The sequence below is a fragment of the Phaseolus vulgaris genome, chromosome 2, assembly GCF_000499845.2.
Source record: "Phaseolus vulgaris cultivar G19833 chromosome 2, P. vulgaris v2.0, whole genome shotgun sequence".
Classification (NCBI taxonomy): Eukaryota; Viridiplantae; Streptophyta; class Magnoliopsida; order Fabales; family Fabaceae; genus Phaseolus; species Phaseolus vulgaris.
Window position 1 is genome coordinate 14584912 of NC_023758.2, and position 25288 is coordinate 14610199.

General features: G+C 38.6%; 1 protein-coding gene across 1 annotated transcript; it reads right to left on the reverse strand.

The window, feature by feature from the left end:
* Nucleotides 1-12156: 12156 nt before the first annotated feature.
* On the reverse strand, nucleotides 12157-15180 carry LOC137809075 (uncharacterized). The gene is made up of 4 exons (XM_068610217.1): nucleotides 14401-15180; nucleotides 14198-14253; nucleotides 13403-14083; nucleotides 12157-12265 (listed from the first exon to the last, which is right to left on the reverse strand). The coding sequence occupies exons 1-4, from the start codon at nucleotides 15178-15180 to the stop codon at nucleotides 12157-12159; spliced, it is 1626 nt and encodes a 541-aa protein (XP_068466318.1).
* Nucleotides 15181-25288: the final 10108 nt, after the last annotated feature.

A 25288-nucleotide genomic window follows, 5' to 3' on the forward strand; every position in this document is an offset into this window, starting at 1 on the left:
TCATTCTACATGGATGGCCCTGCTCTAAGCTAGTTTCAATGGATGTTTCGCAACGGCTTCATCATGTTGTGGCCTAGCTTGCTCCAAGCTCTCAAAACCAGATTTGCGTCGGCGTTCTATGATGACCCCAAAGGAGCCTTGTTCAAACTTACTCAACATAGTACTGTCAATGATTATTTCAATGAGTTTGAACGTTTGGCAAAGCGCATTGTTGGCCTCACTCCTTCGTTCCTCCTTAGTTGCTTCATCTCCGAACTCTAACTGGACATTTGTAGAGAGGTTCAAGCATTACAACCTTTGTCTCTTCCTCAAGCCATGGCCCTGGCAAAACTCCACGAAGACAAGATTGAGGACCGCCGTCGCGGTTACAGAGGTAAACTTACTACACCTGCGCCTTCCACAACCCTACTTCTCCCCACCCCACCCAAAATCCAATTTCGTAGGTTGAGCCCAGAGAAAAGAGTTGCCCGTAGAGAGAAGGGTCTTTGCTTTAATTGCGACGAAAAATTTGGCCCCAACCATAATTGTAAGGTTTCTTCCTATTAATCGATCAGGATGATGATCAATATCCTGACCCCGACCCCCCACCCCCTCCAATCATTGAATCCCTCCCTCCATACCCTAACAATACAAATGCCCAAATCAGCTTCAACGCTCTTTCGAGTTCCTTTGCACCTGAAGCATTTCGTTTATATGGCCAGATTGGTCAATCTTGCGTTACTATCCTCATCGATGGTGGTTGCACGCACAACTTTGTGCAAACTTTGCCACAACCCATTTTCTTCCCCTGTTTTGCTGGTTAAGAAAAAGGACGGGAGTTGGCATTTTTGCGTGGACTACCGGGCTTTAAACTCAATCACCATAAAGGATCGCTTTCCAATGCCAACAATTGATGAAATTTTAGATGAATTGGCCAATGCCTCTTGGTTTTCTAAACTTGATTTGAGGCAAGGTTTTCACCAGATCCATATGGATGAACACGACATCCCTAAGACAACTTTCCGCACCCACCAAGGCCACTATGAATATAGGGTCATGCCATTTGGGCTTTGTAACGCCCCTTCCACTTCTCAGGCCACCATGAACGAGCTTCTCAAACCATTACTTTGCAAGTTTGCAGTTGTGTTCTTCAATGACATTCTTGTATATAACAGCTCATTCGAAGCACACCTTTCCCACTTGGAGTGTGTTTTTCAAGCACTACGAGATGGGCAATTCTTTCTCAAGGATTCCAAGTGCCTCTTTGGTAAACGTCAATTGGAGTATCTCGGCCACATAGTATCCCAAAAGGGTGTGGAACCTGAGTCATAAAGAATACAGGCCATGTTGGATTGGCCCATTTCCACCACCATTAAGTCCTTGCGAGGATTTCTAGGACTCACAGGTTTTTACCGTAAATTTATTAAGGGATAGGCAACTATTGCTTCACCTCTAACTGCTTTGCTGCACAGGGATTGTTTTTAGTGGAATCTGAATGCACATAGCATTTGAACGCCTCAAGAAAGCTATGACAAAGGCCCCGGTTCTTGCTCTTCCTAACTTCATTGTTCCCTTTGTTTTGGAAACCGATGCATCAGGACTGACCATGGGGGTTGTTCTCATGCAACATTCACATCCCATTGATTTCTTTAGCAAACCTTTTTGTCCTAGATTACAACGAGCTTCTACATATGTTCGGGAGCTGCATGCGATCACCACAGCTGTGCGCAAGTGGCGCCAATATTTGTTGGGTCACCTATTTGTCTTTCTAACAGATCATAAGAGCTTGAAGGAATTGATGTCTCAAGTAATCTAAACACCTGAGCAACAGGTGTATCTCTCTAAACTACTGAGCTATGATTATTCCATCAAATATAAAGTGGGGAAAAGCAATATTGTCGCATATGCCTTATCTCGCATCTCTGAGCACAATGAGGGTCAATTTTTCGTGCTTTCCATGCCCAATTTCACCTTCTTAGAGGACCTGCGCAGGTCCTTAATTGATAGCCCTGATTTCCAGCAATTAGTTACAAAAATACAGCACAACCCCACCTCTTTTACAGATTATAAAATTCAAAATGGTCTCATTTTCTTCAAAGGAAAGATCTGGCTCGATCCTACTAATCACTTTAGACAGCTACTGATGCAAGAATACCACAAGACTCCTTTGGGAGGCCATATGGGGGTAGCAAAGTCCTTACATAGGTTGCAAGAAAGTTTTTACTGTGCTGACATGCGCAAGGATGTTCAGCACTTCATTTCTCAGTGTAGCACTTGCCAACAAGTCAAGTATGAGACCAAGAAACCGGCAGGCTTACTTCAGCCACTGCCAATCCCAACAGCCATTTGGGAAGACCCTTCCTTGGATTTTATCACCGACCTACCACCATCCCAGGGCCATACTGCTATTATTGTTGTGGTGGATCATTTTTCTAAGGGTGCTCACTTTGGCGCACTTCCTCCAAAATATGGGGCTTTCAAGGTGCTTCTATTTTTTTGGACCATGGCTTCCCTCGTAGCCTAGTCTCAGACCGTGACCCCATTTTCATCAGTCAATTCTGGCACAAGTTGTTCAAAATATGTGGCACAAAATTGCGCATGAGCACTTCATACCATCCCGAAACTGATGGTCAAACGGAGGTCCTTAATCGAGTACTTGAGCAATATTTTTGTTCCTTTGTTTCTGCTAAACCTTCCAGTAGAGGACTTTTGCCATACATAAGCTCGAAAGGTGTAACTCTAGTAGAGGAATGGACAACAGTATTTGATGTGATTCCAATAGCCACATAGAACAAGATTCTTGACACTTTGAGGAATCACCTTGAGCTGGAAAATGTAGAGGCACTTTCTTAGAAGTTGGATCATGGTTCTAAGTCAAGAACTCACCAATACAAGTACCAATTCCCAAACTCATTTGGATGAACCAAATATTGTCAAATTGAATCAACAAAGGAATTATAAAAGAGAAGACCGAACAGAATTAAACCACAAACAAATGTGCTGAACAGAATTTAGAAAACCAAAACATAGGTGCTGGAAAATTAAGGACAGCCGAACCAAAAATTGCTCAAGAACACAAGACAACAAGAGTAATTGAAAGAGAAGAAAGGAAGGAGAAGAGAATGCTCATGAAGATGGAAGATAGGTTGGATGATCACGCCACTAGAAGTATGGATGCTCCTAGATGAGTGTGGAAGCCGCCACTTGAGGAAACCATGGTCCTTCAAGATAAGACTAGAGTAGAAGCTCAAAAGCTCTCCAAATGCTCACTCCAATTTTGAGTATAGTTTCTTTAGATGAATTCAAATCTGAATTTTACAAGGAAGGCACCTCTATTTATAGCCTAAGGTGCTGAAAAATGAAAGCTAAACAATTCAAAATTCCCTCCAAAAGCTATCTAGAACCGGCGCTAATTGCCAAGCAAGGAAGGTGTGATCCCTTCCTTTACTTTGGCACCCCTTATTCTACTCCTACACCTATCTACTAATACACCCCCCTAAAAGCTCCTATTTAAAAACCTAAAAGATGCTATAACAAAAGAGGTTTCTAAGGTTTCCCTCTAAGCACCTTCAACTAAAGACACTACAAAAAGAGAAAATAAATGTCCTCTAGCTCCCAAGGCTTTGAACATGCTTCTTGTAATCCTTTGAGGTGGACTTTGACCTCCATGGGCGTCCTCCATTTGTGCCTCCACCTCTTCTTGAGCTTGATGAGTGTCCTCCATGTTCTCTTGGGCTTGATCTCCATCAGTATTGAAAGACCATTATGCTAGAGAAAGAAATTTGTACCTGCTGGAAGGTTTAGCAGAAACAAAGGAACAAAAATACTGCTCAAGTACTCGATTAAGGACCTCCGTTTGACCATCAGTTTCGGGATGGTATGAAGTTCTCATGCGCAGTTTTGTGCCACATATTTTAAACAAATTGCGCCAGAATTGACAGATGAAAATGGGGTCACGGTCTGAGACTAGGCTACGAGGGAAGCCATGGTCCAAAAAAATAGAAGCCACCTTGAAAGCCCCATATTTTGGAGGAAGTGCGCCAAAGTGAGCACCCTTAGAAAAATGATCCACCACAACAATAATAGCAGTATGGCCCTGGGATGGTGGTAGGTCGGTGATAAAATCCAAGGAAAGGTCTTCCCAAATGGCTGTTGGGATTGGCAGTGGCTGAAGTAAGCCTGCCGGTTTCTTGGTCTCATACTTGACTTGTTGGCAAGTGCTACACTGAGAAATGAAGTGCTGAACATCCTTGTGCATGTCAGCACAGTAAAAACTTTCTTGCAACCTATGTAAGGACTTTGCTACCCCCATATGGCCTCCCAAAGGAGTCTTGTGGTATTCTTCCATCAGTAGCTGTCTAAAGTGATTAGTAGGATCGAGCCAGATCTTTCCTTTGAAGAAAATGAGACCATTCTGAATTTTATAATCTGTAAAAGAGGTGGGGTTGTGCTGTATTTTTGTAACTAATTGCTGGAAATCGGGGCTATCAATTAAGGACCTGCGCAGGTCCTCTAAGAAGGTGAAATTGGGCATGGAAAGCACGAAAAATTGACCCTCATTGTGCTCAGAGATGCGAGATAAGGCATATGCGACAATATTGCTTTTCCCCACTTTATATTTTATGGAATAATCATAGCTCAGTAGTTTAGAGAGATACACATGTTGCTCAGGTGTTTGGATTACTTGAGACATCAATTCCTTCAAGCTCTTATGATCTGTTAGAAAGACAAATAGGTGACCCAACAAATATTGGCGCCACTTGTGCACAGCCGTGGTGATCGCATGCAGCTCCCGAACATATGTAGAAGCTCGTTGTAATCTAAGACAAAAAGGTTTGCTAAAGAAATCAATGGGATGTGAATGTTGCATGAGAACAACCCCCATGGTCAGTCCTGATGCATCGGTTTCCAAAACAAAGGGAACAATGAAGTTAAGAAGAGCAAGAACCGGGGCCTTTGTCATAGCTTTCTTGAGGCGTTCAAATGCTATGTGCATTCAAATTCCACTGAAAACAATCCCTGTGCAGCAAAGCAGTTAGAGGTGAAGCAATAGTTGCATATCCCTTAATAAATTTATGGTAAAAACCTGTGAGTCCTAGAAATCCTCGCAAGGACTTAATGGTGGTGGAAATGGGCCAATCCAACATGGCCTGTATTTTTGATGACTCAGGTTCCACACCCTTTTGGGATACTATGTGGCCGAGATACTCCAATTGACGTTTAATTGAGATAAAAAATTTATCTCAATTAATTGGCTTACTGTTTTTAATTGATTCCAGTGCCATTATTGAGTTAACATCTTGAAGTTTCTGTGGTTTAAATTTCATAATCCAGTTCGCTCTACATCATTCCAGTTAAATCAGTGAAAATCAAGCACAATTTGCATTAAAAAAATAAAAATAAAAATTTCCAGTAGCTAAATTTTTGTTTTCTTCATCTACTCTAATGTTTTTCCTTAAGTATTCTTTTGTGTGCCTACTTTTCTCATTGAGTTCTTTATTTTCTTGATTGTCTTTCATTCTTACTCTTTGAGTTTGTCTTACATATAGTTTTCCTTTTGCAATTACCTTTCCTTGCTTATACCTTTTCTTGTTTGTCTTTATTGTTTCATTGGTTTTGTGGTGGTTGCTTTTGAGATTGGTGTGCTTGCTTTGACATCTTTCATTTGAGGATTCCAAGGCCTCAAGATCAGATTGGTGCAAGGACATTATTTCTTTGAGAGTGACCTATTTTTCTGCCTCAATTTCACTTCGGCACTTTGGCTTAAAACTCTCACTGTTTTTGCTAACTTTTGTTTCTTAACTTGTTTGCTGTTTTTGTGTGTTTGCTGTTTTTTATTTCCAAAATGGCTGGATTTTCAAGTGATGCATCATACAAGCAGAATTCTCCATCCAAAGCTTCAGTCCTTGGTGAATTACATGAAGCTCAAAGAACCATTAGACGGTTGGAGGAGAAATTGCAAAAGATGGAGGTGCAACAAGCTAGACCATCTCCTTCAATTCATGATGAGCATCATAGACCTTCAACAAGAGTTTCTTCCAATGATTTTGGTCGTGAAGATGAGCATAGGAGAAGGAGAACTCCACCCCAAGTCCATGGACAAAGACATCATCACCAAGGGGAAAGAACTCACTACGGCAATGGCTTCTATCATGATGCAAAGTCTAGGCTTCCTTCGATCAAGCTACCTTGTTTTAATGGCTCTAGTGATCCTAATGTGTATTTAGATTGGGAGGCTAAGTGTGAACAAATATTTGAGATCCATGAGATCCAAGATGAGCATAAGCTTAAGCTAGCCACCCTAGAGTTTAGTGATTATGCCATGAAATGGTGGCATGGAATTGTAAAGGACATTATCTATCACAAGGGTCCTCCCGTGGACTCTTGGAACTCTTTAAAGGATCATATGCGCGCTAGGTTTGTGCCCCCACATTTTAGGAAAGACCTCATGTTGAGACTCCAACGGTTTCAACAAGGCACGCTAAATGTGGATGAATATTATAAGGAGCTTGAGACGCTTGTGCTTAAAATTGAATTAGAAGAAAGTGAGGAAGCTATGATTGCTAGGTTTGTGAGTGGTCTTAGGAAGGATATTCAAGACATTGTTGAGTTACAATAGTATTCATCATTAGGCTCTTTAGTTCATCTTGCAATGAAGGTGGAAGCCCAACTTGCTAAGAAAAACTCTTTCAAAAATGCTTCCAATGATGGATACTACTCCAAGACTTGGAGAAACAAAACTTCTTTTTCTAAACATCCTTCCAAAGATTCTTCTTTCAAACCCAAGGAAACTAAGCCATCTACTTCTAGACCTAAGTCTCCCACTAGAACATCCAATACTAAATGCTTTAAATGTATGGGTTATGGTCATATAGCTGCAAATTGTCCTTCCAAACGAAGTATGTACATGCATGAGGGCATTGTAGTTAGTGAGCATGATTCGGATTCTCCTAAGCATTCATTGCATTCTCATGCATCTAGTGAGGAAGAGAGCGAATGTCCACTTGAAGGGGACTTGTTAGTTGTGAGAAGACTTCTTGGACAAGTTTCACAACCTTTTGATGAAAGTCAAAGGGAAAATATTTTCCATACAAGATGTCTTATTCAAAACAACATTTGTTCCTTGATAGTGGATGGGGGTAGTTGTGCAAATGTGGCTAGTACAAGAGTAGTAGATAAGCTTGGATTGCCTACTATCTCTCATACAAAGCCCTACAAATTACAATTGCTTAGTGAAGTAGGAGAAATAATTGTTAATAAACAAGTCCTCATCCATTTCTCCATTGGAAAATACAAAGATGAGGTATTATGTGATGTTGTGCCCATGGAAGCCACTCATGTTCTTTTGGGAAGGCCTTGGCAATTTGATAGAAAAGTTTTACATGATGGCTTTACCAACAAATTATCTTTTGAATTCCATGGTCACAAGGTTACTTTAAAATCTCTCTCTCCAAGAGAAGTCCATGAGGACCAAGTTATCATGAAGAAAAAGAGGGAGAGTGAAAAAGATAAAAAAGATAAGAGTTCTAAGCCTACACTCCTTGTGTCTAGGCGTGACATTGAAAGGGAAATAGTGGCTCATCATCCTCTTTTCTTAGCCATCCCTAGAACTCTTAGAGTAGAATCACTTGTTGATAGTCCTCATTGCTTGGAAAATTTGGTAGAAGAGTTCCAAGATGTGTTTCAAGATCCTCCAAATGGACTTCCACCTTTGAGAGGGATTGAGCACCAAATTGATTTGATACCGGGCTCTTCTTTACCAAATCGTCCAGCATATAGGACCAATCCAAGTGAAACCAAGGAAATTCGCCAACAAGTTGAGGCTTTGATTGAAAAAGGGTGGGTGCAAGATAGCATGAGTCCTTGTGCTATGCCTATCATTTTAGTGCCAAAAAAGGATGGCACATGGCGAATGTGTTCGGATTGTAGGGCCATCAATAACATAACAATTAAGTATAGGCATCCCATACCTAGACTAGATGATTTGTTGGATGAATTACATGGTTCAAAAATCTTTTCAAAGATTGATCTTAAAAGCGGCTACAATCAAATCCGTATCAAACCGGGTGATGAATGGAAGACGGCTTTTAAGACCAACTTTGGTTTATATGAGTGGTTAGTCATGCCTTTTGGCCTAACTAATGCACCAAGTACTTTCATGCGCCTCATGCATGGATCATATAAATAATCTTACATCAAAACTCTGTTCTGGAATTAAGATATAAAATATTTTCTAATGAATATATCATGTGGCTTAATTGCCTGATGCTTAAAAATGTTCTTTGAAATTATTATATATTATGAAATATAATAGAGATGAATAAAAGAGCACAAAGATAAACAAAAGAGTAAAAGGAATGTAAAGGATATGAGAATGAATATCTCTTTTTTCTTGTTTTTGAAATCAAAACAAATGGTCGGAATATATACAAGTAGTACACTCATTCTAGGTTTAACTAAAGAGGGAAAGAATCAATAATTAAATACTAGAATCATAACACACAAAGACAAAATAAAGGTTATTCACCTCTATAAAGAGAAACCACCACAACTGATAATTAGAAAAAACACCCAAGACTCCCAATTAATATTAGGATATCCTTCTATAACTCTAGTATCTGTATCCTTTAATACCCGCCACAAGCTGGGGAGCAAATACTGATGAGACCCAGTTTGGAACAAATATTCTTAAAAGATTGAGGATTTAAAGCTTTTGTATAAATATCAGTCAGTTGGTGGAAATGAGAGGCAAATGGATGAGACCCTTATTTATTTTTTCCCTGACCACGTGACAATCTATTTCTATATATTTTGTACGCTCGTTAAATACTGGATTTGCTGCAATGTATCTTGATGAGTCATTCTCAAAGTATAAAAGAGATGGTTGCTCAAAAGGAACTTTGAAATCTTGAAGAAGATAAGTTAGCCATTGAATTTCACATGTAACAGTAGTCATTGCCCCGTATTTAGCTTTACAAGAACTCTTTGATATTGTTCCTTGCTTCTTTGATTTCCAAGATATGAGAGAATTCCCAAGATACACACTAAAATCAGTCACTGATTGTCTTGAATCACTGCAGGTGCCCCAATCACTATCACAAAAGGCTTTGAGAAGAACAAAAGTAGTGGAAGAGAAAAATAGACCAAGACTTGGAGCCCCTTTGATATATTTTAGAATTCTAATCATTGCATTATAGTGAGCAATTGTAGGCTTAGCAAGAAACTGAGAAAATGGTTGCACAGAAAATGTTATGTCAGAGGTCAGGTATTAGTGAGATAGATAAGCCTTCCAATCAATCTTCTGTAGGCTTGAATATCTGTGAAAGGAACACTTCCAGTAGAAGAGAATTTCTCATGATTATCAATAGGAGTGGGTGCAGGTTTGCAGGCTAAAAGACCTACTTTTGTTAATAATTCCAATGCATATTTTCTTTGATTTACCATTATTCCTGTCTTACTTTTTGCTACTTCTAGACCAAGAAAATATCTTAAATTCCCAATATCTTTAATCGTGAATGTCTGATTCAAGGCTTGTTTGATTCGAGCAATCTCTTCTTTATCATTTCCTGTCAATATTATATCATCCACATATACCAATAATGATGTAAAAGATCCTTCAGAAGAATTAATGAACAAGGAATGATCATTCATAGATTGAGTATATCCCATAGAAACCAAAAATGATGACAGTTTGGCAAACCATTCTCTGTTGGCTTGCTTAAGGCCATATAAAGCCTTTTTTAGTTTACAAACTTTTCCTGGTGGAATAGAAGTCAATCCAGGAGGAGCAACCATGTATACATCTTCTTTCAAATATCCATGTAAAAATGCATTGATTATGTCTAATTGTTTCAATTCCCAAAATAAATAGAAGCTAAAGAAAGAAGCAATCTTATGGTGGTGATCTTTGCTACTGGAGAATCCAAACTGTACTTCATAAAGAACTTCCCCAAAACTACCCCTGCATAAACCTCTTTAAGATACACTGTCTCCACAATAGAAATGTGCATTCTTTGTGACTCAAAAATTTTCCAGCGCCAGTGTACAAAGGAAATGAGACCTGCAACCTCAGCATCAAACCAGAAATTTTGATTTTACTCTTGAACCATCAGGCCAGCCTTACCATTCCTTCATCTATATATAGTTGGAATCATTCTATAGGGAGCATAATCAACACACTAAGCTTCAGCCACCTAAAGCATATTTGTGATTGAACCAGCACATAGTCCAACTGCTATCCATATCATCCTTCCACACAGCAGAAAGGCATTACACCATTCCCCTAACCCACCTTACCAGACTTAGTTCTGCCGAAATCCAAGACACCTTAATGAACCACACAACAGTAACACCACCTACACAAGGCAAATACATTCTATACAAACCTAGAAAACCAGCCCACATAGCTACCAAAACCCCAACCATCCCAACTAGCAGCTACAAAACACCAAAAACAGGACAATATACACCCCATTGCTCACCAAAAGCATTGTTGAAACCTACTACAATTCAATGCCCCTTATTGACTAGCTTTGGTATTCCATTCGGTCAGCTTTTGGTCTTCCATCCTCTCCATCCATCCACAATACATTCACATCAGCTTCACCACTTTGAAGAAATATCTATTTTCGTCTTTGTTTGTCATGAGGAATTTCCTTGGTACATCACAGTTGGAAGCTGAAACTGCATCTCGAACAACCATGCTTTGATACTTTCTTTCCAGCTTTCCAGACCAAATCATCCAGCATAGCTACAAAAGCAACCTTTCCTCCAACTCTTCATCCACATAGTGTAGATTTGAACCACCACTATTGGACCCTTGTTGGGGTCATCTGACAGTAGCTATAACGTTACCTCTACCTTTCAAACCCATACAAGGTGTTTCTCTTTAAGACAACATTGTCCTGTAGTGCTAGGACTCTCTTATAATCCTGTAGCAGTGACTAGCTCTTCCTCCACATCAGACCTTCCAGTTGCACCATATTGAACAAACGTTTCATAGAATCCATTACCAGTTGCAGTAATCTGTTTTGTTGTGATGATTGGTTCAAGAGACAGCATGCCCAACTCATCTTTGGATCCTTCTTTGAAGCTTAAGAGTGCTTGCCTCTCCCTCTCTATGTACTTTGCTTCACCACTTTCTCTTGAGTTGTTGAATAACACAACAAGTCCTTCAGGATCTCCTCCTGCAGGTGCATTAGCTGCAGCCAAAGTGCCAACCAACTACCATATTCCAGAGTGCTTACCTTTCCTTATCATTGCACTTTGCTTCCCACTTTCTTTTGATTGTTGAGTGCCACACCAATTCCTTCAAAGATCTCATCCAGTAGGTGCACTAGCTGCAACCAATCAGCCAAAGTGCCATCCAGCAACCATATTCCAGCCCACGTAGTCACCAGCATCAACTCCATCCAACAACTTTAAATTGATGCAACCTACTAATACAACCTTCATGGCTTTACTCACACCTCCCACCCCAACATACTTCAACGATAGTTATCTCATCCGTCTACTGGCCTTATTTATAACTATTAATGCAAATCAATGGGTTAAGAATCCAGTCTACAAAGGAGTAATTCAAAGAATGCACCTTATGCTTCAACCAGAGCCAAGACTTGAGTTGCGCCCTCTGAAGAACCTCTTCCTCATCTACTACACCTTGCTTGAAGACAATCAAGTTCCTTTGATCCCAAATGCCTCTTATAATATTAACCCATACTCCTTTCCAGACCAGATTCTGCTTAGAACTAGCTTGGTTCAAAGCAAAACTTTCAAAGTGCACCTTTATATCATTATGTTGGACGAAAGAGATTCCAATCCATTTGAAACACAAAGACCATACACATTGTGCATGTTTACACTACAGGAACAAATGTTGGCATGATTCATCATTTACCTGACAAAAGGTACATAACATAGTGTTTAACAGAACCCCTCTCCTACTCAAGCATTGTCTTGTTGGCATTCTACCCAGCAAAACTCTCCAAGCAGTTGTCGTTGCATTAGGAAATGCCTTTAACTTCCAAAGAATTTTAAACACATCTTGTTGAGAGCCTATGTCAGGCTTTGCTATGCATTCATAAGCAGATTTCACAGAATACGTCCCCGATACCTCCTTACCCCATACTTGTACGTCTTTGTTATTCTTCTTCAACACAGCCCTAGATAACACCATGGTCAGGTCTGTTTCCACTGAAGCTTCCCACTCAAATCTGGTTCTCCTCCACTTAAGACACCATCTCCATTCCGATTCCACCCACTCACCGACCTTTCCCACTGTATGTCCCTAGTTAAGAGACAAAGAGTACAATTTGGGAAACAAAGATTTGAGGTCAGAATTTCCTACCCAGACATCTTCCCAGAATTTTTGCTTTATCTGCACATCCTAATTCCCACCTTATTTCTTCTTGGAACCATCATTTTCCTCATCCCTCCCCACACACCTTTGTTAAGTCTCTCCACCACCAAGACTGAAGCCTAACAGGTGTTTGGGGGCTTCCAAACTCTAATCCATATTTTGAACCCAAAAGTTCCTTCCACCTACCACTCTCTTGTGATAAACACCTTCATCTCCATTTAGCTAGGAGTGCATGGTTGAACATACGTATGTCTCTAATTCCCAAGCCTCACTCCTCTCTGGGTCTACATACGTCCTTCCATCTTACCCATGTGATTGGCTTGTTCACTTTCTCCCATCCCCATAAGAATCTCCTCTGAATACTAATGATGCTTTTACTAATCGATTTTGGTGCTTTGAAGAGTGATAGATAATACAAGGGAATGGATGATATGACAGAGTTAATAAGACATATTCTCCCCGCCATAGATAAAAATCTTCCTTTCCACATGTTGAGTCTTGCTTTTAACTTGGTTATGACTGCCTCCCAGAAGAGTTTCTTCCTTGGGTTTCCTCTTACTTCAAGACCCAAATACTTAAAAGGTACCCTCATCTAAGTACAGTTCAAAGTCTTAGAGTAGACTACCACTGCATTACTTGGCACATTAATGCCTGCTAGTTTTGACTTGTGGAAGTTTATTTTTCAGACCAGATACTAACTTGAAACCCCTTAAGATTGCCTTCAGGGTTACCACATTACTGAAGGTGTTCTCATACAGAAAAAGAGTATCATATACGAACTGAAGGATGCACACCTCTAGCTCATTCTTGCCTATCTTAAGACCTGTCAAGAGGTTGTTCTTCATGGCTTGTCTTACTAACCCAAACAGGCCTTCTACAACCACGAGGAAAAAGAAAGGTGTTAGGGGATCACCTTGTCTCAACCCCCTTGAAGGTTTAAATTTCTCTGTTGGACATCCATTGACTAGCACAGACACTGTGGTGGATTCCAAGCATCCTCAGATCCACGATATTCACTTGTTGTTAAAACCCATCTTAAAGAGTGTGTCATATAGAAAGTCTCACCTGACCGAGTCATAAGCTTTCTTGAAGTCCAGCTTTAGACATAGCCCACTTCTCCCCTTCCTCTTAAGGCCCTCTAACACTTCATTGGCCATAAGCACACTGTCAAGAATCACTCTGCCCTTTAAGAAAGTTGATTGGCTTTCATCAATAACAGAGAGCGGCACCTTCTTCAATCTACCTGCCAACACCTTCAAAATGATTTTGTATAGGGCTCCTACTAGTGAGATGGGACGATACTGTTCAAGCTTTATAAGGTCCCTAACCTTCGGAACAAGAGCAGTGAAGGATGCATTACACCCCTTTGGGAGACTCCCAGACTCATGGAAGAAAGACAGCGCATCCACAATATCGTCTTTTAAAATCTCCCAACTTTGCTTAAGAAAGTTGAAATTGAACTCATCTGGTCTTGGGCTCTTTGAACCTTCACATTGCCACACAACGTCCCTAATCTTTTTCTCGAAGAAAATAGCTAGAAGGCTTTCATTATCAGACGTGTTAATAGACTTAAACTCAACTCCATCTAGTTTTACCCCTAGGTCCTTCGTTGCTTTAAATCTGGCTTTGAACAACTTCTTCACCTCAAGTCGCACTGTACTTGGTTCCTCACACCATTGGTCCCCCACTTGAACACCCTTTGCTTCATTCTTTACTCTTCTCCACCTCACTAATGAGTGGAAGAACCTAGTGTACGAGTCCCCAAACTTGAACTAGTTTGCTCTAGCCCTTTGACAGATAAGGGACTCAAGTTTGATATCATTCTCCTTTAGTCGACTTGCCAGCTCCATCCTTTTCCACCTGTCAGATTCCACTAGGCCCCCTTCACAATCTAAGCAGTCGAAGGCCTCTATTTCCTACAAAATCTTCCTCTTGGCAATATCAAGGTTACCAAACACTTCTGTATTCCATACTTTGAGATCAAACTTAAGGAGTTTCAATTTTTCTTTGATCTTTATTAACTCGTTCCCATGGGTTGAGTAGGACTGTCAATTATCCTTTACCATCCTGATAAAACCCCTTTCCATGTTCCAGGCATCAATTGTTCTGAAGGGTTTAGGGCCCCAATCCTTCTCCACTGACTTTACCACAATCGCACAATGGTCTGACACTTCCCTCCTTAAAACGTATTGTTTACTCATAGGCCATAACCAAAGCCAGTCTTCAGAGACAAGCACTCTATCAATTCTACTCTTTGTCAAGCCATCATGTTTGAACGATGTAAAATTCTTTCCTACAATAGGTAACTCCATCAACAGGTTAGAGTCAATGTAAGAATTGAATCCATTCAACTCGCTTGCTTGCACACCCCTTTCCTTAACCCCTTTTCTTTCACTTCTGTTTCTTACAGCATTAAAATCACCACACAAACACCATACTAGATCTTGAGAGGCCGATTTGGCATTGGAAAGATCCTCCCATAGAGTCTTCTTACCACTCAGAGAGCATGGAGAGTAAACATTGGGCACGACATATCTAGATGATGATTTCAGATGTTGTCCAGAGATAGCAATAAAGCCTTTCCCCATCACGTGACTTTCGTAGCTGAAGGATTCTGTATTCCACAAAGACAAAAGACTACCACTACCATTATCACCTTTATTGTGAATCCAACCAACTTTGTTATCCCCCCAAAGGGTGTAGCATCTAGCATCCAAAAGCTCACTTGTTTTCGTTTCTTGCAGACACACAAATTTTTCTTCCTCACACCCTATTATGGGCCTCAAGTACCTAGCTTTGGTTCCTCCCCCCAAGCCTCTTATGTTTAGATTGACAATTATCATAAGAGACCATCCTTTTTACTCTCCTCCACATTTTTCATTATCTCTAGGTCTCTCTCTTCCAAACAAATATATTCTTTGACTACCTCCAGCTCATCCCTGCGGCATGTAATCCCTGCTTGTCTACTAATCCCCCATAGCTTGGACGGTTCCACTAGCAATTCCGAATCCCTCCACCGCACATTACAATTAGCAATATCCCCGTCTGATATGGTTGTTGACGACATACCTTGTATATGGGAAGAGGTATTTCCGGCCTGTGACAGACGTGAACTCAACCTTACTGATCTCCTCGGTTGTGAATTGAATACTCCCAGCTCCGTTAAATTTCTGGTTTTACAGCGACGTGGGAGGGTTTTCGGTGCACTTTCCCCGGTCATTTCGTCGTCTTCCGAGTAAGGTAGAACGCCAGAACCTGTGCAAGGAGCCCCTTCTTCAGATAAGATTTTACGACCTTCAAAATGTCTACGACAATACTGCTGCCCTTCTTCCTTCCAAACCTTCTTCGCTGTGCTTGACTCACTCGTCGAACTAGGGGAAGCGAATGTGTTTGACTCGTTTGCAGCGTTCTCCTCCAAACCACGTGTCAACTCACAACTTGCTTCATGGGTTTTTCCTTCGTCTAACTCCAGCCCGAGTCCCATCTGATTTGGCCCAGACCCGGAACCATCTTCACCCGTTAACGCCTTCCCATCCTCTAATTGGACCTCCATCTTTCCTTCTTGGCCCAACTCCACTTTGGTTCCATCTGGCAAAGACTACCTTCTAGGTCTTTCTCTTTCTCTTTTTCCAGCAAACCTGCATAAGTGGTAGGGCTATTAAGAGTAACCCCATCTACTTTGTCAGCTTGGTTGTCAAAAACAGATCCTGCAAATACATTTTGCCTCTGTTTTCCTTCATTGGTGTATGACTTTTCACCTTTCCACTGACTTGTTCTATTTTTTTAGGAAGAAGCCCCAAAACTAGCCTTTGACATCTGTACCTTCCAATCCCCACCTACCTCCTCTCTTCCTCCCACCACTTTTCCCTTTGACCGGAGTTCCTCCCCGTCTCGGTGATTATTCTCCTCCTCTCCACTATTCTTAGAGAAGGATGATTCTTCCACGTACGTTTCAAAGGACGATACATTGTCTGAAGAATCATGGTTGTAGAGGTGGCCATTGCAACAATCAGCAGTGGATACTGGATGGTCCTCTTCAAGGAGGATACTTAACATATGTTCATTAATCCTCATCTTTTTTACCAACCTTACATACCGATGATTCTCGATACGAACTTGTATTTGAGTAAATTCCATGTTATCCCACATCAGCGTAGATTTATCAATTGACATCAACTTTACCGATTCACCAATCATTATTCTGAAGCATTCTTCGTTCCAAAGGGAGATAGGAAGGCCATAACACTTCACCCATACTACTTTGTGGCTCGCTACTACCATTTTCGTCGAAGGCTTTAAACTGACAAACAAACTATCGAACCAAACTCTGTTTAGCTTTATCAACTCCTCCATATTCTCCCCTTCTCTTGGTGTTAGGAGACCTAGGTTGTCCCCCATAGATCTTACTCTTATCATTTTCATGCCCCATTTTACAAACTCTTCACTCAGCTTATCAAAGTCCAGCCCATCAACATATTGACCCACTACACTTTTTTTCATCCACAACAAGGACTGTTGAAGAATCTTAGAATCTTAACCTTTCCCTTCCCTTCTTGCATGACCTTTAACAACTTAGCATAGGTTTTATTCCTTTTTTTTTCCACCCACTCCTCCTTACCTTTCTTGAGAGTGTTTCCCTCCGCTTCCTCCACCTTGTTCTTCCCACGATCCAACGTCCTCACCTTGTCCACGCTCCTATTCTCTTTCCTCTCTAGATTGTTTGGTTCCCCAAGATGGAGACGGTACTTTGGGATATTCACATAGAGCTTTCTATTCCCTACATATATTTGGTCAAGCTCCCTCTCCAAATTTCCCGCATTTCTTACTTCAAAAAATCGCACAAACCAAAATCTTCTGCCCCACTTGTTTAGCCTACGTGAAATGAAGACTTATTTCACCCTTGCCCATTTTTGGAAGATTTTGAGCATGTCCATCTCACCATAATCATTTGGGAAGTTGGAGAAGAAGAACATTGTATAATCAAAGGAGTTGGGATGTATTCTACGGACAATATCGCGACGATTGTGCCCCAAAGGGATGTGTGTTCTCATATTTTTTTTCTCTGAAGTCTTCAGTGTCAAATGATTTGTTAGACTGTCCTACTAAACGATTTATCGTTTATGGGTGGACAATGAAAGAGCATGGACAACCAAGAAGGAACTATAATGAAAGGCTTCGTGCAGGGCGATTTAGAAGTGTTTTTGAAAGAGAACACGATATAGCTTTTCTCCAACAGTCATGTTTCACAGCTTTAGAATAAGTGTTTGGCTCAACATGTGAAGAAAGAGACATAACAAAAGATTTGTAAGAAGGTGATAAATTGTTATAAGACAAAACAGAATTCAAAGGATATTTAACTCTTGAAGATGTACTGGAAACATTAAGATTACAATGATAATCCTTTAAATACTCAGGTGATCTTTTCATTCTTGTGCTCATTCGGACAGATGGATCTGATTCATAACTTTGTTTTATATCATGATTTTCATTGAGGTTTTGGTCTATATGAGAACAATCTTCTTCTGAAATCCCAATTTGTGACTCACAATTATTATCACTGCTATTTTCAACATTATCACAAGGTGCAAGAATGGCTTGTGATGGCTTGTGAAGAAAGAGACATAACAAAGATTTGTAAGAAGGTGATAAATTGTTATAAGAAAAAACATAATTCAAAGGATATTTAACTCTTGAAGATGTACTGGAAACATTAAGATTACAATGATAATCCTTTAAATACTCAGGTGGTCCTTTTATTCTTGTGCTTATTCGGACAGATGGATCTGATTCATAACTTTGTTCTATATCATGATTTTCATTGAGGTTTTGGTCTATATGGGAACAATCTTCTTCTGAAATCTCAATTTGTGACTCACAATTATTATCACTGCTATTTTCAACATTATCACAAGGTGTATTATCACAAGCTGCAATAATGGCTTGTGATGGCTGACTTAAGGCAAATTGATCTTCAACAAACAAAATTTGATCATTAATGTCAGGACTGTTAGTTTCCTTGCTAGTATCTTGAACCCTTTGGTATGGAAAAACATGTTCATAAAAGACAACATCCCTAGAAACAAAAAATTCTCTTGATTGAATATTCAACAAAATATATCCTTTTGTCCCCCTTTGAAAACCAATAAAAACACATTTTGATGCTCTAGGATCAAATTTTATTCTATTTGTTGACAAAGTGCTAGCATAACATAAAGAACCAAACACCTTTAATCCATTAAAATTTGCATCAGTTTTGAAAAGAATTTCATGAGGAGAATAATAGTTTAAAACAGGTGTGGGAAGCATGTTTATAATAAGCGCAACATGTATCACAGAATATGACTAATAAATTTTGGGTAAATGAGATTGTATCATAAGAGCTCTTGCTACATCTAATAAATGACCATGTTTCCTTTCAACTATACTATTTTGTTGTGGAGTATTGACACATGATGTTTGATGTATTATTCCTTTACTGACAAAAAAATTAGTCATGAAAAATTCAGTTCCATTATCACTTCTTATTATTTTTATTGTTGTCTCAAACTGTGTTTGAACAAAAATAACAAAATTTTCCAAAACCTTAACAACTTCATATTTTTGTTTCAAAAGAAAAATTCATGTGTACCTCGAATAGTCATCAACTATGGTCAAGAAATATTTATGCCCATGAATTGATGGTATTGAGTATGGTCCCCAAACATCTACATGAATCAAATCAAAACATTTTTTTGATTTAGATGTACCAATAGGAAAAAAAAGTCTTTTTTCTTTGCAAAATGACAAACATCACAAACAAAAGATTTGTTATATTTAACAAAAGGAAATTCATTCTTGATAACATCAAAACATTTATTTGAAATATGAGCTAATCAAAAATGCCAAAGGGTTTCTAGATCACTAGCACTGACATTAACAGTATTGATGGTGTGTGTAGATTCAAGGGGTTTAATTTGAAGTTTCTGGTAAGATGGGATCCTGAGTATATAAAGTCTATCTTGCATCTTAGCATAACCAATTATTTTCAAGGAGTTTTTGTCTTGAATGTGACAACCATTAGAATCAAAGGTAAGAACAAAAGATAGTTTGTCAATCAATTTTGTTATTGAAAGAAGATTAAAAGTGAAGCAAGGAATATACAAAACATTGTCTATGACATGATTTTTGATTGAGAAAAAACACTTCCAGAATAATTGGCAATGACTTGATTTCCATTTGGTAATTTGATATAAATAGGATCAATTTGATGATATAAAGTGAAGTAAGTTAAGGATGAACAAATGTGATCAGTAGCACCACTATCAATAATCCAAGAACTAAAAGAAGAAATAAAGTTATTACCAGTTTGTGTTGTTATGTTGGAAGGAATAACAGAGATTTGACTAGAAACATTGCCACTTGATTGACTTGTTGTAAAAGAGCTAACAATGTTTGATACTACTCAGGAGTAAAATCAATTTGTTGAGACTCCACTTCTGACTTTGAACCTTCATGATTTTGCTCATTATTGTTAAAATTTGTATTATGAAAGGCTGCATGACTCTGATGATGGTTCTGGTTTTTAAATTTGAAATGAGGTGGAAAACCACGCTTTTTATAGCATGTATCAATGGTATGCCATGTCTTTCCACAATAACTGTAAATTTTGGAAGTATATCCTCTTCCATAGCTTCCTCTTCCATATCCACCACCCATGTCATAGGTCGTAGCATTGTTTTTATAACCTCCTTTGCTAGTAGCAATCATTGCGTTGGATTGATCACAAAAACCTTGCCTCTCTTGTTGTGTAATGAGAGAGTAAACTCTATTCAAGGATGAACTATCTGATGAACTAACATGGTAAGGTGAAAAAAGATCTTGTGAGGGATCAACAACTTCACCCATAGATAAATGTAGCAACCAGAGCTTTGATGCCATATTACAAAGTGGACTAACTCAACCCCATAAAACCGGCTTATGAGGTGAGGTTTGCACCCACTTATATACAATGAAATATTCTTATATATAGTCGATATGGGATCTCCAACACACACCCCTCACGCCGAGAGTGACAGCTCGTGCGTGGGACAACATATTATGGGTGGTTCGATAATGACTCGATAGCGGGTGGCACGATAGGCCCAACAAACATTCGCTAGGATAGACTTTAAATGGTTTTGATACCATATTATGAAATAGAACAGATATGAATAAAAGAGAACAAAGATAAACAAAAGAATAAAAGGAAGGTAAAGGATATGAGAATGAATATCTCTTTTTTCTTGTTATTGAAATCAAAACAAATGGTCTGAATATATACAAGTAGTACACTCATTCTAGGTTAACTAAAGAGGGAAATAATCAATTATTAAATACTAGAATCATAACACACAAAGACAAAATAAAGGTTATTCACCTCTATAAAGAGAAACAACTGATAATTAGAAAAGACACCCAATTATTTTGCTCTATAAAAAGAAACAACTGATAATTAGAAATGACTCCCAATTTAATATTAGGATCCTTCTATAACTCTGGTAGTCGTATCCTTTAATATTATATAATATTATCAAATACACTTGTGCTTTATTTGATATTCATTTATGTATTGGAAGATATTTTGAAAAACAGAACACACACGTGTGTCGCTCATTTAAAGGTTTTTTGAAATATATTTCGGGGAATATATTTAAGAGAAATTATGGTTATACTGAAAAAGATTTACTCTGAATGTAATCTTGAATATATTGATGTTTACTTGAATTATATCTGAGATTGTAAAGTCTTGATAACTCAGATGATATTCAAACATACTATCATAACTCATTGATGTATAATTCCTCCATTATATTGAAAATATTAATGATCACTAAAAATCATAAAAGGGTTTCTAAGTGTAATTTTAGGAACAATCAGACTCAAAGGAGAACAAGTACAAAGTTTTCTTTTAGAGTGTCTAATGAAAAAATTGATGACTTTTCTACTGCAAGTTCACCGTGTTGTAAGAAGTAATATTTCTTTCTATGGACAGATGTCGAACCCACAAGGAACAATTGAATAATCATGTAAAAGACGTTAGAATATATGGCCTTAAACAAGAGGGGGTGAATTTTTTAAAAGGGGTTTTTGAAAACTTTTTCAGGTTTAATGAAATTCTTTGTATAATTCCAGAACATGAATTAAGTTAGCCAAGAACTCAAGCAGTTATACAACAATACACAGAAAAACAATCGGTTGTTTCTTCGAAACAATCAGTTGTTTATATCAGTTAAGCTTAAAACAGAATTTAAATGAGTTCAAGGTAAGAGAGAAACACACAAACAGTTTATACTAGTTCACTCTTAAGCCAAAAGCTACATCCAGTCCCCAGAATACCACTGGGTAATCCACTAAGCAATCAAACTAGATTACAAAACACAAACCACCAAAGTAGTGACCTTGAACCCTTCAAGAAACACACTACCTTTGGCAAACCACACCAAGAGTATTGATCTTGAACACCTCAAGAACACACAATACTCCTTGGCAACACAACACCAGAAATACAGTAGGTTTAGAAAGGATTACACCTAATCACAGTACAATCTGAATTGAATACAATTGCAATCTTATTCCACTTTCACTTGAAAATCCAGAGCTTGATGTGAATCTTGAAATCTTAGAATCAAATCTGTCAAACTGAATTTCTCAAAATTGTTTCTTACTTATTTGAAAACATAAACAAACCATTTATATTTTCCAAAGATTGGTCAAAGCAATTAATGAAGAAGTGTATTCAGTTAGAAAATATTTAAAACAGATTCATCATTCAAAACTGAATTCTATTAGGATTTTCAAAGAAACAATTGTTTGAAACCACGAAACAACCGATTGTTATGGCTTGACAGTTAAGTCAACCAAACCAAAACAGTTTTCAACCTTTTTCAAAATTCCTAAGAGCTAAACAACTGGTTGATTCGACAAAACAATAGGTTGTTTTTTTACTTATTAGGAAAAACACTTGATTTCAAAAAGGTTTTAAATCACATCAGTTTCAGATTCAACAAAGGAGTGGATCACATTCTATTCTACCCAAATCCCACCCAAACACAGCAGCAACACCAGCCTTTCATCAAACACCTTGGATTTACATTCTTCAAAGCACATGATCTCTCTTGATCAACAAAATATTCACTAAATACAAAACAAAATAATAAAAGTTCGTTAAGATTTGTTATAATGGCAATGATTAATAAGAAAACAAGTTGTCCCGACCAGTCCTCGGTCATCGATTGAAAGACTGACCTCAGACATCGTGCACCGATGCTTGGTATTGGAAGGAACCACGTGAGGTGGGCCCCAGACACACCTACCAGGGGATTGGTTAGTTTTTGGATATTAGTATGCTAAGCCTCGATGTTGGAGATCGATATAGGACCTCGCCAGTAGAGGGAGAATATCGAACATAGGTGGTCTGAATGTTATAAAGGGCCACGTACAATGGGCCCTAGAGTTATGTTGAGTTAACAGCTAAGACATGAGATATGTGGAAAGACTAAGTCACGAAGGATCCATGCACATGGTGTGTATAGTGCATGCAGGCGCGACACGTATGAATAATCCTGGGAGGCGTTAAAGCCCATTAGGGTTAGGGTTTCCAGGGAAGCTGCATGCATGGCACATGAATGCTTAGGGCACCCACGAAGCAGATGGCGCTAGAGAATAGGTGCATAAGTTGGTATCCAAGCGGCCACTCTATTATTCATTCCACTCTAGTTAAGGAAGGTTCCATGTGTCAGATACGCTAAGATTACCTAAATAGCGGGGCAGGGACATTTTCCAAGGAACCCTAGATGAGGGTAACAACACAAAGGTAAACCCTAGTTTCAACCTATATAAAGGTTGCCAAGAATCCTAGCAAAGCTAATATACACTTTTGGTGTTTCTTTGCCCTAATACCGACTTGAGCGTCGGAGTGCAAACGGCCGCTAGGGCACCCCTTTGTCTTTGCAAGTGAGAGGTTTCTTGATCAAGAAGGTACGATTCTCAGGTGGAGATAGAAGGGCCCAAGGCTACCTTTGGAGTCAACTAACGAAGCGAGTCAACCAGCAGGAACACAAGTCAAAGAGTTTGTTGCTTCAATTGGAAAAATAGGGATTGGGGTTCATTTTTCTGACTCTTTTGTATTTTGATTAGCATGACAATATTGTGTCCTTTGATTGATATTGATGCTCGTATAAAAATCATTTATATCGATTCCTCACATATAAAATTATTAAGATCACTAGTACAAAAAGAAGAAAAGAGCGTTCTTTATTTAATGTGGCTCTTCGCTTAAACGCATTCGTAAAAAACACGGTGGCATTTTTTAAATTAATTTGATTTACAAATGCGGTTGTTTGAATAACCGCATTTGTAAATCAAGCTCTTTGATTTACAAATGCGGCTGTTTAGCCGCATTTGTAAATCAAAGCGCTTGACTTACAAATGCGGTTATACAAACAAGCGCATTTGTAAATTACAAATGCGGTTTTTATGTTTAGCCGCATTTGTAAATGCTTTTTACCCTAAAAAATTTTACGCGCCTCAACAGTTTCGTAGTTTCTTTCAGTTCTTTCGTTTGCACTATTCATCCTCTTCGTTTGTCTCTCGTTTGCACACTTCATTGCATTGGTCGAAGGTATGTATATTGATTCCAGAGGTTCGCTTTCTTCCTTTCAGTCTTCACATTGGCTTTCGTTTTTAATGTCTTTCGTTTCCTTCCATTGTTGGCCGAAGGCACTATTCCATTGGTTCTCCGTTGCTGCTCTGCCGCTGCCACTACCGCTGTTCCTCTTGCTCCCCTACCACTCTTCACCGCCAACTTGGTTCACGAACAAGGTTGGTTTTTTAATTTTTTAATTTTTTTTTTTGCATTTTTTTGATTTTGTTTTATGTATTATAATTTATTGTGTATTTTAAATTTTATATTATTTAGTATTTATTATATTTTGAATTTGTATGTTTTTTATGTATTATAATTTGTATTTTTCAAAATTTATATTATTATAATTTATAATTTGAATTTGTATGTTTTTTTATGTATTATGTAATTTATATTAAAATTTATATTATTTAGTAGTTAGTTGTTACTTTATATGTTATATTTAGCAATAATACGTTCTGGTATTTTGTCTGAGGGTGTTCGACCCTCGGCAAACGCGTGAGATAGAACACTGATATAAAAATTCTAATTATTCCAGAATATATAATGGATAGAAATTGGATGAATTTTATTCGTATAAATGAGGAGTACGAAAGAGGAGTAGAAGAATTTATACAATTTGCACAACGTAACGCGATTAATAGTGGCCATGATGGAGCAAAGATCAGGTGTCTGTGCGTTAATTGTTTGAATGGAAGGATACTGGATGTTAATATAATGAGGTAGCACCTGCTATGTGATGGGTTTCTTCGATCTTATGCAACTTGGACATGGCATGGTGAATTATTAAATTTACCACGTGTTTCCGTAACTGAAGAATATGTGGGGTCCACCATGGATGAAGCAGTACAGGATGATGTAGATGATGATCGATTGGAGGACATGATTCGTGATGTAGGAGCTGAGTCTTTTGCAAAAGCGCATGGATATGGAAGTATGTCAAGCGATGCAGAGACTCCATTGTATCCTGGATCAACTAACTTCACACGGTTGTCGGCGGTGTTAAGATTGATGAATTTGAAGGAAATAAATGGATGGACTGATAAAAGCTTCACGGAATTGCTTCATTTGTTGAAGGATATGCTTCCAGAGGGAAATACTCTACCTAATCGTAATTATGAGGCCAAAAAGATTCTTAGTTCAATGGGTATGGAGTATAAAAAGATACATGTCTGTCCTAATGATTGTATATTATACCGGAAAGATTTTGAATTGTTGAAAAGTTGTCCGAGATGTGGGTTATCACGTTATAAGTTGAAAGAAAAAGATGATGATACTATTAAAGATAT

Bases quoted from the DNA above. Each gene is read 5' to 3' on its own strand.
- LOC137809075 (XM_068610217.1), bottom strand. From the start codon at position 15,180: ATGATAATTGTCAATCTAAACATAAGAGGCTTGGGGGGAGGAACCAAA. The intron at 14,254-14,400 runs GTAAAGGATAAT...AAGATTTTGTAG, and splicing joins AAAGGGGTTTTATCAGGATG to GAAATAGAGGCCTTCGACTG. The intron at 14,084-14,197 runs GTGGAAAAGGAT...CTCGTACACTAG, and splicing joins GGCCTAGTGGAATCTGACAG to GTTCTTCCACTCATTAGTGA.